Consider the following 16,335-nt stretch of genomic DNA (forward strand, 5'->3'; position numbering starts at 1 on the left):
CTACAGCTCCCAGCGTGCCCCGCGGCTCCGCCTCGCCCGGGGAGCCGCGCGCAGCCGCGCCCACGCCATTGCGCCTGCGCACTGCCACGGCCCTGCCGTGCCGCGACACCCCCCGCCCCCGCGGGAGGCCGGGGGCCCGCTCCGCCGTTTCTGCCGGGTCGGGCCCGGCTCCCCTGCCCCGTTCAGACCTCTCGGTACGCGGCTGCGGGCTCCGCTTCCCGCCGAGCCCGGCGGCAGCTGTGGCTGGCGCCGGCGGGTATGGGGCGAACTACGACTCCCGGCGTGCCGCGCGGCGCGCGGGGGCTGCCGGGAGCGGCCTCCCACGGTGCCCCGCGGCGGCGGCGGCGGCGGCGGCCGGGTCGGGAGGGCGGCAGGATGCGGCTGTCGGCGGCGGCCGCTATCTCGCACGGGCGCGTGTACCGGCGGTTGGGGCTGGGCCCGCGCTCGCGCCTCGACCTACTGCGCAACTTGGTGACGGCGTTGGTGCGGCATGAACGCATCGAAGCGCCCTGGGCGCGGGCCGACGAGATGCGGGGTTACGCGGAACGGGTGAGCGGGCGGGCCCGAGCGGGCGGGGCGGCGGCGGCGGGCGTCTGAGGGCCCCTAACGGCTCTGCCTCCTCCTCCCCGCAGCTCATCGAGTACGCCAAGCTGGGGGACACCAACGAGCGCGCCATGCGCATGGCGGATTTCTGGCTGACGGTAAGTAACACCCCCCCCCCAAGCCCCCCCCAAGTCCCTCGTTGCCCCCCGCAGCCCTGGCGCTGGAGCTGAGCGTGCTGCCCCGCAGGAGAAGGACCTCATCCACAAGCTGTTCAAGGTGTTGGCACCCCGTTTCCAGCCCCACCCCGGCAGTTACACCCGCCTGCTGCAGATCCCCAACCGGGATGGCCTTGACCGCGCTAAGATGGCGGTCATCGAGCTGAAGGGGAACCCATTCCCGCCGCTCATCCGCCCGCGACGCGACACCGAGAAGACGCTGCTCAACCAGCTCCTGAAGGGCTACCGGGAGGACGTGCAGCGGGCGGCAGCCCCACGGGCCCCCGAGGGCACCCCTGTCTAGGCGTCCCCCTCTGCCCGGAGGGAAGCCCCGTGCCTGCACCGGGACGGGACTTGGCATCGGCTGCCCGTGCAGTGGCCAGCTGGTTGCTGTCCTGGAGCACAGGAACGGAAGGCGTCCTGGGAGGTCTGAAGGTTGATTGTGAACCTTGAGTTGCCATGAGGGAGACACAAGCTGGAGGTTTGCTTGCTTCTTCCTGGGGTTTGAATAGAAACTCGGCAAGAGAAGGAAATCAAGCTGGCAGCCCTAATGGTTGATATTCCCTGTGTAAATAAACTCTGTCCAGAAAGTGAGCTTGCTTCCATTTGGATTATATTCCTGTGTACATGAGTTAGTAACTTATTCCAGCAAAGACTGGGTTTATTATAGCTTCTGGTCCAACAGCCCTGCTCTCTGGGGCAGCATCTCCACTTCACTGTGACAGAGCTCCAGTGGTTTCTGGAAGCCAGTCTGCAGCCTTTCAGGGCAGGAAATTCAGTGAAAAATCAAGTTAGTTTTGCTGTTTCAGAAGCGCTGAATGCAAATAGGATGGCAGCACTGAGATAAGTCTTCAAAAGGCAGTACTACAGGGACTTGTGTTATAATAAGGAGGCAGTGTGGGCAGGAATAATAGTAGTCTCTACCACGAGCTTGGTAGACATCTCAGCTTCAGGTGGAGGGTTGCAAGAAGTCCTGTATTACCCTATTAGAACTGAAAGGGATAGTAGCAGAACTTTTCCAGAGAGTGATGTAACTACTGGGAGATAAGAAACTTAAATTGCTGGCTTTGTCTTTGATTTCAACTACAGCTAGCACCTGAGAGTCCTAGCGGTAGCTTCTGAGTGGGGAAAAAAAACAAACACCACCACCCCTCCAAAAAACAAAACAAAACAAACCAACCAACCCCCAAAAAAAACCCAAACGTGTTGGGTTCCTTCCTCCCTCCCACGTTTCACAAACTTAAGATAAATGAGTCATCCTGCATAGTGAGTTATCTGTATGGGAAGACCAAAAAAAAAAAAAAAAAGTGATGTTAACTTAAAATTTGGTAATTCTCTCTTCAGGACACTTATTCACACAGTACCACTTGTGTTTTAATGAATTCCAGTGAGAAATTAAGGATGTGTAGTACTGTTCAAGGAAGAAGAAAAAACAGTCAAACTACTAAAAAGTCATTGTGCAGACAGACCTTAATCTTTATGTTTCTAATGATGTTGAATTGTCCTCTTTGCAGTTGACCTAGCATCTTGTTGAAACATGTTTTCCCCCTCAATAGAAGAGATGAACCAAACTGCTATTGCTGCAGAGCTTCAACATTATTAAAAAGTCCATGTTGAGGCTTTAATGAAATAATAATACCTTATTTCTTCCTTAAATTGGTCTTTCATCCTAGTAAACGGAACCCTAGCACATTACCAGTGATTGATGACCCAGAATGCTGACTGTAGCCCTCTGGAGATTTTACCTGTGCTTCAGGAGCAGAGAGGCTGCCCAGGCTTTTCACTGTAGCATTTCAAAGCGATAAGGCTACTGCATACCTTGAAAGCAAAGGTGAGCACTGTTTTGTCTGCATCATCTCTTAGGATTCAGATGAGAAATGTGAATGCTGTTTGATAAGCGCAAGTCTGTTCCCTACCAGTTTATTTCAGATAGTTCAGCAGATGAACTTCTCTGTGGGATTAAAGAGAAGCTTGAGAGGTAGGATTTTAACCACCAAATTATTTTCCCTTGAGCTGCCCACCTGTCACTTTCTTAGAGGAGGAGGGACAATAACTGTCAAACTATTTTGGTAGAAAAGGATATGAATGATAAAAATACGTCAAGGGAAGAAGATGAGTGTGGCCCTGTAGCAACAGCTGAAAATACAGCGTTACACCCATGTTGCCATTACCCAAAACATCCGTTTTGATCAAAAGACCCAGAAGCAAGAGCAGGTAGATGTATACATAGACAAATAACTGTGAAAACACCGATTTAGAAAGACAGTTCGATAAAAGCATTTAATGAGGAAAAGCAAGTCAGGCTCTCTTCTGCTTGCCCTTAAATTAATAATCTGAGGGAAAAAAGTGTAGAAAAGCTAGAAGCTTCTAAGCTAAGTTGGGGAAAAGTCTTGATACAGGCTTTTTATATACAAATGCTTAGTGTGCGTACCTATTTTTTGCAATATCTGTATTAAGATTAGGACAGCTGACAAAGCATTCATAATTTCACAAGCACGGCGTGTAGCCCCTCTAAATGCAATTCTCTTACTCTTATGTCCTTGAACATTTCCTAAGATCGTGTAGGCTTCTACCGAGAGGGGCGGTTCGCCTCCCAGTCTGTCTTGTACTCAGGCGGGTCAGGCTTTCAGCTGCCTGTAGAGGAAAGCAAAGGGGAAGTTCACTGTTAACTAATACATGAAATCTGTTCTTACTCTTCCCTTTTATCCTGGCTGCCAGAGTCAGGTCTTCTCTGCCAGCCTCATAACCATGTAATACATGCAAATACACAGGTCCATATGGTCATTTTTATGTTCTGCCCCCTTCCCTCAGCCTTTCCACCTCTGGAAAACAGATACCTACCTCACTGCAGCTGTGAGACTCTGATACCAGTCATTAATATCTTGTTGGTCGCTGGACATCAACAGCAGTGTCTTGTGCGGAAAGGAAAGCTGAAAGGCAAACAGAATCTGTTGCCACTCCGTGGCATTCCTTGCCAAGGTGGCAACTCCAATAAAATGAGAGCCATCCCCATTGAACTCAACTCAGCCCTGCATGCTGATTTTCACCATTTTTTTTTTCCCAGATAGAAAAATTGAGCATTGGTACAGGTAGAAGCCAGAGGCTGGACAGTACAGAGCAAGTGCCGGACTTGTCCATTCCTTCCAGCCACAGATGACAGCTCACTTTGACTTAGTAGGGTGTTTGGAAGTGGGCAATTACAGTTCTCGGCACCTCTTAATCCAGTTTTCTCCCTTATTCCAAGCTGCCCCTAGGGGTCCTTCCACCACCACCATCTACAGATGACAGCTCGCCCAAGGTGCTGCCACCTAGGAAGACCTGAACTGGAAACCCCTGCCTAAGGCACCCCTCACAGTCAAAGACCCTGCAGCCCTCAAGGAGTTAGATGCCCAAGCAATATCTGTTGTGATAATACCCACGTCATTCTGTGTACTCTCTTTTTCAGGGTTTTCTATAAGCTCAGTCCACGGTCACTGTGACACTGTGTATTTCTTGTGACATGACTGCAGGGATGTCCCCCCAGGACGTGTGCTCTGCTGAGGGCGCATCAGAGTCTTACCGGACCCTCCTCACCTGAGCTAAGGGCCACAAAAACGGTCAGAGGGACGGAGCACCTCTCCTGTGAGGACAGGCTGAGAGAGCTGGGGTTGTTCAGCCTGGAGAAGGGAAGGCTGCGGGGAGACCTTATTGCGACCTTTCAATACTTAAAGGGGGCCTACAAGAAAGATGGGGATAGTCTTTTTAGCAAGGCCTGCTGTGACAGGACAAGGGGTAATGGTTTTAAACTAAAAGAGGGTAGATTTAGACTAAACACAAGAAAAAAAATTTTCACTATGAGGGTGGTGAAACACTGGAACGGGTTGCCCAGAGAGGCTGTAGATGCCCCATCCCTGGAAACATTCAAGGCCAGGCTGGATGGGGCTCTGAGCAACCTGATCTGGTTGTGGATGTTCCTGCCCATTGCAGGGGGTTGGACCAGATGGCCTTTAAAGGTCCCTTCCATCCCAAAGCATTCTGTGATTCTATGAAGTGAAGCAATCAGCAGCCTGAACCCGAGTGCTCAGGGGGGCCTACACCATGAAGGCAAAAGGCCCTGCATCACCCAAAAAGAGAAGGGTTGCCCTAACTCAGACTAGTTCATTGCATTTACCATTGTCACCTCTCTCATCATCTCAGTCCTGCTGCTGCTGAGACAGCTGGAGACCTGCTTCGCCAGTCTGACTCCAGCGATGCTTCTGCCGGGCAGAAGCGGGAAGACTTACACTGAGGAGCCCTCCCTGGCTCTGCGTGTGGCCGAACACTTTGTCCACTATGCACTGGTGAAGCGGGTAGACAGCCTGGCACGCCAATTTATTCGAGTTCAGCGGGTGCAGTGGGTGGCAGGGCTTTGTTGCAATTAAGATATCAGAAAAAAGGAAGAACATCCGGCGCTTCAGTTCTTCTCCCTTTGAAGGCACCACCAAAAGCCAGCCTTCCCGGATATACCAGCGTCCTAGTCATGCAAGGGAAATAAAGACACTTGTCAGATCATCATTGGGGAAAAAAAAAAAAAAAAAAAAAGATGTAATGAGACAAATGGGAACACAGTGAGCTCCCCTTGTAGGTTACCAGGTTCTACCTCAATTCCAGCCACTAGAAGGCACTGAGTATCGACTGGGGCCAGCTCACCAGCCCTGATGGCACCCATGCAGAAGCATTAATCAGCCCAAAACTTTTAGCATACGAGGAGCAGACTGAAGTTATTATAAATCTACTATGTTAATTAAGAGGATATTATGATATGCGAGTCTGTTTAAAGAGACCAGAACAAAAACAGGGTTTGAAAATGGTATGCATACCTTTAAATTAACATAAACTCTCGGAAAACATACCCTGAACTATCTTAAATTGTGTTGCCCAATTGTTTGTCATTAGTGGTGAAAAATAAATTAGCCTAAGCTTTGAACTTTTATTATTTTTTCCTTGTTTTGTTTGCTTGTGCGTGCCAATTAAAAAAAAATATTTCACAGGTCATCTAACTATATACAGACCTCCAGTAGTTAACAGATTACAGAACGCAGATTACTATTCTAATGAGAAGACAGCAAAGGGGATACAAAACAACATATTAAAAGGAAGGTCTGAAGAGGCAACCTTAGCAACCTTCTCGTACAGAATAGGGTCCAGTGTCATCTACTCATGAAATGAATTGCAATAAAACAAAAGGCAGAGAAATCAGCAGGAAAAAATCAAAACAATTTGACAAACCTAGCTGTAAGCAGGAATAAGAAAAACAGCATCTACACAAAACAGAATAATTAAAGCAGTACCTCTAACTAGAAGGATTATTGTACAAGACAGCCATCAACTCATGGGAATTATGAAGACATCTGCCAGTAAGATTATCTATAAAAATTTAAAGCCATAATAAGGTATTGACATCTGGCCTGGTCTGGGAAACACCTGCCAGAGAATTTCAGCCACTGTTTTTCATGCCTTAGCTTCTGGCTGAGCTAGCAAGCACCATTTTAGAAAACAACACAATTTTGTTTTAATTACGGATTGTGCCTTACTTAGTATGCTATAGTCACAAAACATAGAGGCAAGTGAATTCCTCCTTAGCTTACTCTACAGGAACCACTTGTCTCATCTGAATAAGAAACTGAGAAAGAGAAGGGTGAGGTGCAGGAATCAGTCCAAGTTTAAAAAACAAATGGAAGGAAGGTGTCAGCACATGGGGCTGGACTGGGAACTGTTTCCCTCAGGCTAAGCTGTGATCAGACTCCTGGCATACAGTCTGAGCTGGACTGTGCTGGAAGTCTTGGGATATAGATCCATGTTCAGGATTCCCAGGGGCATGTGATTTAGGAAATTCTTGTGAAAGGAGGGCAAGGAAATATCCCTAGGGAAGCTAGGGTGACAGAACAGTGTGCTATGTTAAGGAGGCAGTTCTGGCTAAGATGGTGTTTGCCGTATATATGGAAGGCAGCAGGAAAAGCAGGGTCTCTTTTAATTGGGAGCAGCTCATCTCAGAGACACTGCCAAATGTGAGATACCCAACTCCAAAGGTACCCCTTTTCTCTGAATCTACAGCATTACGTTTTCTCACCTCTTCCCTCCGAGTAACAGGATGCAATCTTAACAGTTCTGCAAATGCTAGCTTCTTTCCGGAAAGCTGGGCCAAAACTAGCAAGCCCCAGCTGCCTCTTACTTTTCTGCTTCTCACATCCAATAGAACCTATTTTACTCCAGCTAATAGGAAGCACGACCATCACAATTCTCTGTCCTAGGTAATGAAAAGGTGTCTATAGGCAATGGAAAGGTGTCTGTAGACGCTCAACACTTGTCCTACTACATGTCTCAGAATATTCAGAGACAAAAGAAAAAGAGTGGACCCAACACTTTCAAACGATGGCAATCTCTGGTCTAGCTATACTGTTTTGGGGTTGGGGTTTTTTTGTCATGTGGTTATCTTATTAGTTCCATCATTCAGGATAACTGATTGACCTTTTTACTTATGCGCTACCCCAACATGCGCAGGCACCCCCACACATGCTCATGCTCAGTATAAGCAGAGCACACCTGTGTTAGCTCCCTTTCAGCTGGCATCACCAAAAGGGTTCTGTGAAGAATGGGAAAGATAATTGTAAATTAATCTGCCCACTGACTGAGCATCTTCGAGAATGATAACCTCTGATAAATAACCTCTTTTTCTACCTGTGCTGGTTTGGCTGGGATAGAGTTCATTTTCTTCACAGCAGCTAGCATGGGGACATGCTTTGGATTTGTGCTGAAAACAGCATTGACAATACAGGGATGTTTTAGTTACTGCTGAGCAGTGCTCACACAGAGTCAAGGCCTTTTCTGCCCCTCACCCCACCCCACCAGCGAGGAGGCTGGGGGCGCACAAGGAGCTGGGAGGGGACACAGCTGGGACAGCTGACCCCGACTGACCACAGGGATACCCCACACCATATTATGCCATGCTCAGCATAAAAAGCTGGGAGAAGAAGGAAGGGGGGAGACATTTGGAGTGATGGCGTTTGTCTTCCCAAGTAACCATTATGTGTGATGGAGCCCTGCTTTCCTGGGGATGGCTGAACACCTGCCTGCCCATGGGAAGGAGTGAATGAATTCCTTGTTTTGCTTTGCTTGTGTGCGTGGCTTTTGCTTTACTTGTTAAACTGGTTTTATCTCAACCCAGGAGTTTTCTTACTTTTACCCTTACTATTCTCTCCTCCATCCCACTAGGGGATGTTTTTTTCACCCAAAAATCCACATGTACGAATTACAACCACCTTCTTAAGTACCTGGAGGTGTGCCTTAGAGACCTTTACACACAGTGACTTTAACACTCCTCTCCAGCTGCAGCACTATTTCTAGATGACCCCTGCAATAGCAGTATTTAGTGAGGGCACAGGTGAAGCTCCACGTGACCATTTCATAATTGCCCAGACTGGACATATTTCTCAGAATATTCCATACGTAGCTTGGAGTGTGCTCTGGGCATGGAGAGCACAGAGTCGCACAAGAGGTCATAAAGAAACCTGTTATCCAATTAGATGATCTTACATGCCAGTGACTGTGACTTTATATATGTCAGCTATCAACAGAAATAACTGATTGCTGGCACAGTTTAACAATGCAGATAAAAGAAGATTCTTCACATGAAGGGTGTGAGCCGAAGTCCATGAAGCTTGTAGCTTAAGGTAAAAACCACCACAGTCCTTGGGCCCTCGACACTCAGAAATCTATGGTTCCTGCAATGGAGTAGGGACAACACCACTACTTACACTCTTCAAAATTACATAATGTCTGTCTTTCATCCTCACTCAGGACTTAACACTCCTGACCTCTGTAGGTTCCTGTTACTAACTTTCTAACTACATGACATCACTCCTCCTATCTGAATGTCAGGCAATTAAGCTGCTGCTTATCCTTACTCAAAAATTCTTTATCAAAAAAAAAAGAAGTGCTTGAATTACTAGTTACATTCCTTCACCACCTATCTGTGGTATTTGGGCAGAAGGAGAACGCTGGTTAATATGAGTTGAGTCAGATATGAAGGCGAGCATATCTCCAGTTATCTCAGATTGGCAGAAGAAAAACAGAGCTGTCAGTAAGACCCACCTGGAGTGAAAACCTGGGTCTTCTGTCCTTTGAGCATTTTCTGAACCCGAAGTAGCTGCAATGAGTTCTCTCTCTTATGAACGATGTCTTGGACCCACCGAGATACCTCAGAAACAGATTTCGCAGCCTCTGAAATTATAGCAGCATAGTCTGAGGTTATCAGAAATGAGTATGTATTACGCCTTATCTATCTTGCTGTGAAAAGATAAGATGAAATTAAGAAGCAAGTGTTTTAAACCAAGTATCAACAACAGATTTATTCAGTAATTTCAACAGGAGATTGGGCTAGATGACCTCCAGAGGCCTCTCTCTAACCAACACGTCTGCGGTTCTAGAAAATATTTATTTGCCGATGAAACAACATTAGACAGAGGAATAATCTCCTGGATTTGGAATCCACACAAGTCTTGTTAACTGCTAGTAGATATGGCACAAAGGACATGAATTATCCTAGAAAATTGAGGCACGTGACCAATAGAGTCATAGAATGGTTTGGGTTGGAAGGAACCTTTAAGATGATCTAGTCCAACCCCCCTGCCATGGGCAGAAACATTTTTTGCTAGATTAGATTGCTCAAAGCCCCGTCCAACCTAACCTTCAATGCTTCCAGTGACAGGGCCTCAACAACTCCCCTGGGCAACCTGTTCCAGTATCTCACCACCCCCATCGTCAAAAATAGAGCTGCCATTTTTCCAGCCTAACCCCCAGGCCAATTTCCCCCTCAGTTATTCTACATTTTTACTCCCAATGTATCCTCAGGGACATCTTGATCAAGATGGAGAACTGAAATAGTAATCCACTAGAACCCCAGAGAGAAGACGATTTTTCTTCCTGTGGAAGTAGACAGACGAGAATCCGAACATCATTAGCAAGGAGGCTAACACTGATCAAAGTGCCAGCATCTACAGGTGGAATCATACTTGCAAGTTTCTGGTACTCTGCACTGTCTGGGCTGGTGTTCTCCAGCAAGTCTCTGAGGAAATGTTTGTACCTAAGACAGAGAGAGCAGGTTTATTTCACAAAAAGGTACCAGGAAGAGCAGCACCTCCTATTAGTGACAGAATGATGCACAACACTCCACCAGGAGGTGGAGTACACGCCTCTAAGTCTAAACAAGCAGCTTTTGGTCACAGTTCTTCAATCACATCCATTTTATTTTCAAATTTATCAACTAAATTAACCCAAGTATTTTATATGTTTGCAAGCCTTTGGCATTTCCTGGGGATCTGATAAAAGCAACCTCACATATTACTTAAGTTCATAAGACTCTCTTAGCATTCACATAAAAATGCCTTCAATAACAGACAAATTTCTCTTTGAACTATTTTTTTTTAATGTCTGAATGGTTGCATTCATACCATATGTTTCCTGCCCACACAAGAAAATAAAGGCATTTGTATAAGAACTAGGAACTGCCTTTTTCTTTTTTCCTCTCCAGTCTTTACCGGAAAGGATCAGATCTCCGCAAGTGCTTTCTCCCAATAAAGTCAAACTGTTTTCGGTCTGAAATGACAGAATAAATATCACATTGAATAGATTCACAAACTGGCAGAAGTCATGTGACCTACAGTATATGCAACAGAGTTTTGAAGAAACTTGAACATGAAAGACCTGATTAATGAAAAAATTAGACCTTCTGTTAAAAAGCGACCATTCTTCCAAACAGTTGGACAGCAACAAACATACTGCTATTTTACACATTTAAAGGAACAATCCAAAGAATTATGGTAAAAAGAAAGCTTATGTTTATATCTGACAAGCTGATTAAAAAGGTTACATAAAGCTACCTGAAAGACTGTGGTATGCTCACTGGGAGTTATTTTCAAAGAAACAAAGCTCTCAGTCTCTCAAATTTGCTTTAACGTGGGTAAGACCAGGGTTGAAGAGCAGCTACTTGATCTACAGCAGCAGCAGATGGGTTCCCAGCAAACCACCCGTGCTCTGTATTACTCACATACCCTCCCCAAGAAAGGGCGGCCCTTGGGTGCACGCAGCACTTGCCTCGTGCAGTCAGCCTGCCTCTTCAAAGGGGAGATGATGCCTCAAGGGGGTAATGCAGCAATCCAGACTGGATCTGTCCAGGCTCAGGCCACTGCGCTAGGCACCAAATCTGAGTTAAGCATATGGCCCTGATAACCAGAGAGGGGAGAAAAGCTCCCCTGTGTTCATTAATCTCTCTCCGAAAGCAACCATCTACAAGAGAGGAGAGTCACAATGCTCCAGGTCAGCAACCCGCACAAAAGTGGAGTGAGACCACCTCTGGCAGAGAGCACCCCTTCTGCAGCACTTCAGACAGCTTGCTTTTGTTCAGGGCCTAACTTCAGTAGCTTACCAAGATGACGGAAAGCCTCCACTTCAATTCTACCCAAGAGTTAGATGAAGGGCTTAGGAGGCAAGGTGAAACACAGCTACCTCTCTGCATCATCTCCCATCCATGTACACTGGTTCCACTTTACAGGCACATCTTCAGGTCTGTGTCATTGCTGTCTATATGCTCTGATTTTGAGACATATTAAGCAACTTTACCTCCCATAGCAACGAAGACACTATTATGTTCCTTTTTTCCCCTCTCGTACTAACACCTTGAAGACAGAATTGCTTACTTACTGGTGCAGCCTCTGCAGGGGCAAAGGAAGCAGATCCTCTAGCTTCTTCCCTCGAAACTGAGGTCGAGCCTCCTGGAGTTTCTTAAACCGTCGGAATGACTTATTTTTCCTCAATTGCTCCTGTATGCAGCAGAAAAGGCATATAGCTTTGAGACTATAGAAGAAAATATGTGCTCTAGCATGCACCAGAACTTGGAACCCTTAAAACTCTTAGAGTTTAGGACTCCAGTCCTAAATGCAAGCATCAACAACTTCTTTTGTGGCCATAGGCAAGCAATTCCCTTTCTCCTGACCACTATTTCCGAGCAGGTAATGGAAGCGATATCCCCTCTTCATACAAGCACAGCAGTATAAAGCTGTGGAAATGGAAATAAAGTAAATGGAAATAAAGAAAAAAAGGAAGGTTGACTCAGATAGGAAAACAAGGAGTCCACTTGTGGCTTTTTGCCACTCATTTTAAGACAAAGCAATGCAGCCCACATTCCCATCACCACAAGGCAAGTATCCAAAATGGCTCTTTCACTTAGGAAATCAAAAGTGTGAATATATGCATGCGAACAGAACAGAAGGGAAACATCCCAGTACGCCCTGCAGCTGGGAACAAGCATGGACAAAAACTGGAAGTCAGGTGGTTTAAATTCCAGATACAGCTCTCAGGACTTTGAAATAAGAATATATCCTTCTGAAATTTCTTGGAAGTCAGGTTGTATTTGGAGAGGTAAGTGGGAAGGAAAAATTCCTTTTCTACCGTAGAAAAAAAAAGTGGGAAAGAAAAGGAAATCCCACTGTTAGGATACAGTTAATAGTAGTGGGAAAGACTAAGAGACCTGCTAATTCTCCAGAAAGAGATCACTGTTGCCTAGTGTTCCCACTGCTAACGCTCCAGGCTTGCAAGCCAAGGAGGAGTGGGAGTAAATACAGAACTGTTTGAGAAAGCTGTGCTCAGTGTCTGCACATACATACACAAACACCTGAAACAAGCTTCAAAAATTTGAAGCTCTAAATAAGTAGAGAAATTTTCACCATTCTATTATGGAAGAAAGACTGAGAAAATAGCAGCTGCACAGAAAAAGGAAGAAAACTGATCACTCTAGAAACAGAAGAAAAAGGGAAGGATGTAGCTGTTTCACAGAATGGAGAAAGAGAGGGAAGGAAGAACATGAAGAATAAAGGAGATAATTACCTTCAAGGTTTTATTTGCCTGCTCCAAATTCTCAGCATAGTGGCCATAAAGCTCCAGATTCTCACAGAAATTTTCCAGTCCTGGTCCCAAATTCCCTCTTTCCAGGTGAAGTGACAGAACACTGTCCACAAGGAGCAAAGACAACTCGTGAGGGGTACATTACTGCTGGCATTTTCACAGCACCCTCTGGTTCACTCCTGTGCTGACCTTCTTTTCTCAGTCTCCACCTCACATCCAGTTTCTGTGCCAAATACGTGCTTGGTGGTCACAGAGTAAGCTACAGAAAACATCCCTTAAAAATACCATGGAGCAGACTTACTGCGTTTAAACCACTATCCAGAGAGCAACCGGGCATCCAGATATGTGGATACAGACTAGCAGTTTCCTGGGTACACCTGCAAGTGCCACCAAGGCTAGCAGTGCTAAAAGTGAATGCCTGTTTTACGAGGCGTTAGCTTTATTTCCTGAAATCTTACTTTCCCATCAATATAGGGTCCTTACCACATAATTACAGGAATCACATCAGTGTGCTCACTTACTGGCTGGCTGAATGTATGGTTTCCAGGGGTCCAAATATGGTTTCCAACACAGCAGGTTTCAGCGTCCCTTTGGCCTTTAATATTGTCACAAAGAACTAAGTAGGAAAAAACAGAGAATTTCAAACAGGTAAAATTCACAGGTCACTCAAAGGCTATTCATAGTACACAGCAGAAGCAAGAAGTTGCAGGCTGCATGCTCTTTAGCTCGAAAGGATATGTTGTGAACGCCTACCTAAGATATCTATCATCAGATGTAAGCCTTCTTGGTAACTTTGACCATAACTGTAAGCACATGGAACAGCACTACAGCACTGATAGAGCCTGTTTCAGTATTCCTAGGCGTATGTTTTTCACCACCTTGTTCATAATCTTTGTCTTGTCTGTGCCCCTATGCTTCATACATCTCGGGCATCTTAAGGCGAGTCCCCTATACAATCAAAACTTAAAGATTTATGTCTGTGTACAGATCAAAGCCAAGGGGCCAAAACCACGAGCTATCAGATATTACAGAGGAGGTAAAAGAAAAACAACAAGAAAGCCTTTCAGCCCCAGCAGTCGTCCCATGCAGTAGGGATGTATCAAAGTCTTGCTCTTGACCCTTCCTCATGACAACACAAATAAGTATGTGCTGCCTGAAGGTACCCGCATATCAGAAGGGGCCGAAATACTCACTGTGACCACCAAATCCAGCTGCTCGAGGTATTTGTGTTCAGTTTCCAGCAGCTCCTTGGCTGTCCGGCTGCGCTTTCTCTCCCAGCGAGCCCTCTGCTCTTCCACAGTGTTTGTTCCAGCCATAAACAGCAGGGATGAGTCACTCATGGCAGCCTCAGGGCTGAGAAACAGAAAGGTAACCGATCCTGAAGAGCCAAGAGAGATGGACACAAAACAAAAGAATAACCTATGCCGCAGGGTAGGATCCTGAGCTACAAACTCTACGCTTTACTATGAAAGAAGGGAAGTCAATTGCCAGCAACCGTTATTAACGGTTTCCTTCTGCATTCCTACCCACGGGTACAGGAGCCCTGCATCAACCAGAGGAACGGTGTTAGAAAGACCAGGCCATGAAAGCAAAAGCAGTACATTACGATACGTCTGTAAACAAATGTCAAGTGTACCATCCCACTCACAAACCACTGCTTCCTGTGCTTTGCCCCATTCTTTGTGCAAAATTCTCAATAAACTCAAGGAAGCTAGTGGGTATAAGAGGTACTGTGGGCAGGAGTAGAAAACAGCCATAAGATTTGTCTTGGGGGGGGAAAGAGAGAGGGGGAAAGAGTCTTGCTTGTTTTCCCATGGACGTTCGCAAGAAGCAAGCGCTTTGCATTGCCGTTTTCTGAGAGTAATTTGTGGTTTCAGAGATGAGAGAATGAGCAACTGCTGCAAATTACTCTATATACTTACTAACCAGCTTCACTGCTGCTCTTCTCTTCTGCAAGAGCATCACGATTTTGTTACAGAGAAAAACGCTCCCTCTTTTATCACCCTCTCTCAGAGAAAGAGCCACGTGGTAGCAGAGCGCCAGTTAAATATTGCTCTGCCTTTTGATCAAAAGGCAGTGCAGGCTGTTGCACACTTGCCACAGCATGAAGGCTGCAGTTTCTCTGGAAGCTGAGCTAGGTCCACAAAAGTGGAGGTGAGAGTGCCCCTGTGCTCGGCACTGGTGAGGCCGCACCTCGAGTCCTGTGTTCAGTTTTGGGCCCCTGTGTTCAGTTTTGGGCCCCTCACTCCAAGAAGGACCAAGAGGTGCTGGAGCATGGCCAGAGAAGGGCAATCAAGCTGGTGAAGGGTCTGGAGCACAAGTCTGGTGAGGAGCGGCCGAGGGAGCTGCGGTTGTTCAGCCTGGAGAAGAGGAGGCTGAGGGGAGACCTTACTGCTCTCTCCAACTACCTGACAGGAGGCTGTAGCGAGGTGGGGGTCCGCCTCTTCTCCCAAGGAACAAGCGATAGGACAAGAGGAAATGGCCTCAAGCTGCACCAGGGGAGGTTTAGGTTGGATATTAGGAAAAACTTCTTCACTGAAAGGGTTGTCAGGCACTGGAACAGGCTGCCCAGGGAAGTGGTTGAGTCTCCATCCCTGGAGGTATTTAAAAGATGGGTAGATGTGGTGCTTAGGGACGTGGTTTAGTGGTGGACTTGGCAGTGATAGGTGTATGGTTGGACTTGATCATCTTAAAGGTCTTTTCCAACCTAAATGATTCTGTGTAAGCCGCAAATGAGAGCTTCTATATTTGCTCACAACACAACCACAAGCCTAGCCGAGGACACGTCTTGGTCAAACAGGGCAGACCTGGCACCCCGTGGATGGAGGCACAGCGCTGCAGGGAATACCAGGCAAAAGCTTAGCGTTAGCATGCAGTTGCAAAGTACTCACCGATAATAGACTAAAATGCTACCATTCGCAGAGCTCCTTTAGCCAGGGTAGGCTGCAGTCGCGATTTTCATTTTGCAGCCCAATTTCTTTGAACAAATAATAATTAAAAAAAATAAAAAAGACAGACAAAAAATGTTACCCCAGGTTTGACCACCTCCCGCTCGCATAAAGCAGTGCAAACACTCCCATTATTCCAAAATACATTATGTTCTAACTGTCTCAGGTCTGCAGGGCGAGAGTTGGCAGGAGCCCGTGGGCAGGACAGAAAATACCTCACCTGCAGGTGAGGGAAGCGCTCCAGCTTGCTTCTCTCTTCTCAGAAGAGAAACCTCTCTATGCTTTCTGTACAGTTAACTACCTTATGATACCCCATTAGCAATATTCCCTACAAGATTTCTAAATTTCCTGTTTTGAATATCCTCCAAAAATCTCCCTTGATTACCCCAGCGAAGCCACTCGTGATGTCTCAGAAGGGTTAACCACCCCGTGGGCCAGCTCCCAGGGCCACTCAGCTCCACCCCTGAGGACGCTGACTGCTGTAGAAGAGGCGGCGGGAAGGCTCAGCCCCCGAGGCCTCAGGGCGGCCCTTACCTGCTTCCCCCCGCTCCTGCCGCCGCCTTTAAACCGCCTCACCACCGCGGCAGGGCGGCCTTCCACCCGAGGGGCCCCCCGCCTCCGCCCCGGGCCCTGCCTAAGGCCGCACCGCCCCCGCCGCCCGTTACCTGCTGCTCCCCGCCGCCGCCCCGCGTTCAAACGGCGGCCCCGCCCCG

At 47.0% G+C, this 16,335-nt stretch overlaps 2 protein-coding genes across 6 annotated transcripts; one reads left to right on the forward strand and one right to left on the reverse strand.

Annotated features, from left to right (window-relative positions):
- Positions 1-309: 309 nt before the first annotated feature.
- MRPL17 (mitochondrial ribosomal protein L17) lies at positions 310-1,352 on the forward strand. Of its 2 annotated transcripts, none has more exons than XM_087773256.1 (3): positions 310-549; positions 633-701; positions 841-1,352. In XM_087773256.1, the coding sequence occupies exons 1-3, from the start codon at positions 376-378 to the stop codon at positions 1,060-1,062; spliced, it is 465 nt and encodes a 154-aa protein (XP_087629382.1). In that variant the 5' UTR covers positions 310-375; the 3' UTR covers positions 1,063-1,352. The 2 variants fall into 2 exon arrangements, with proteins under 2 accessions (XP_087629382.1, XP_087629381.1); XM_087773255.1 differs by having other exon boundaries at positions 314-549; positions 790-1,352.
- A 144-nt stretch (positions 1,353-1,496) lies between these two features.
- Positions 1,497-16,324, reverse strand: ARHGEF39 (Rho guanine nucleotide exchange factor 39). Of its 4 annotated transcripts, none has more exons than XM_087773250.1 (11): positions 16,288-16,324; positions 15,566-15,651; positions 13,868-14,052; positions 13,196-13,290; positions 12,657-12,777; positions 11,475-11,593; positions 9,788-9,858; positions 8,868-8,996; positions 5,021-5,250; positions 3,600-3,688; positions 1,497-3,392 (listed from the first exon to the last, which is right to left on the reverse strand). In XM_087773250.1, exons 3-11 carry the CDS (start codon positions 14,012-14,014, stop codon positions 3,377-3,379), a joined length of 1,017 nt encoding a protein of 338 aa, XP_087629376.1. In that variant the 5' UTR covers positions 14,015-14,052; positions 15,566-15,651; positions 16,288-16,324; the 3' UTR covers positions 1,497-3,376. The 4 variants fall into 4 exon arrangements, with proteins under 4 accessions (XP_087629376.1, XP_087629380.1, XP_087629377.1 ...); XM_087773254.1 differs by having other exon boundaries at positions 13,868-14,027; positions 16,288-16,320; XM_087773251.1 differs by lacking the exon at positions 16,288-16,324 and adding an exon at positions 16,157-16,272.
- Positions 16,325-16,335: the final 11 nt, after the last annotated feature.

The sequence above is a fragment of the Nipponia nippon genome, unplaced genomic scaffold (assembly GCF_047370975.1).
Source record: "Nipponia nippon isolate SJK-2023a ecotype South Korea unplaced genomic scaffold, ASM4737097v1 scaffold_39, whole genome shotgun sequence".
Taxonomy (NCBI): domain Eukaryota; kingdom Metazoa; phylum Chordata; class Aves; order Pelecaniformes; family Threskiornithidae; genus Nipponia; species Nipponia nippon.

Coding starts and splice junctions, on each gene's coding strand:
- MRPL17 (XM_087773255.1), top strand. CDS start 376: ATGCGGCTGTCGGCGGCGGCCGCTATCTCGCACGGGCGCGTGTACCGG. Junction 550..632: donor TGCGGGGTTACGCGGAACGG/GTGAGCGGGCGG, acceptor TCCTCCCCGCAG/CTCATCGAGTACGCCAAGCT. Junction 702..789: donor TGGCGGATTTCTGGCTGACG/GTAAGTAACACC, acceptor GCTGCCCCGCAG/GAGAAGGACCTCATCCACAA.
- ARHGEF39 (XM_087773250.1), bottom strand. CDS start 14,014: ATGAGTGACTCATCCCTGCTGTTTATGGCTGGAACAAACACTGTGGAA. Junction 8,997..9,787: donor AGAGTACCAGAAACTTGCAA/GTATGATTCCAC, acceptor CTATAATTTCAG/AGGCTGCGAAATCTGTTTCT. Junction 3,689..5,020: donor GCCAGGGAGGGCTCCTCAGT/GTAAGTCTTCCC, acceptor TTTGCCTTTCAG/CTTTCCTTTCCGCACAAGAC.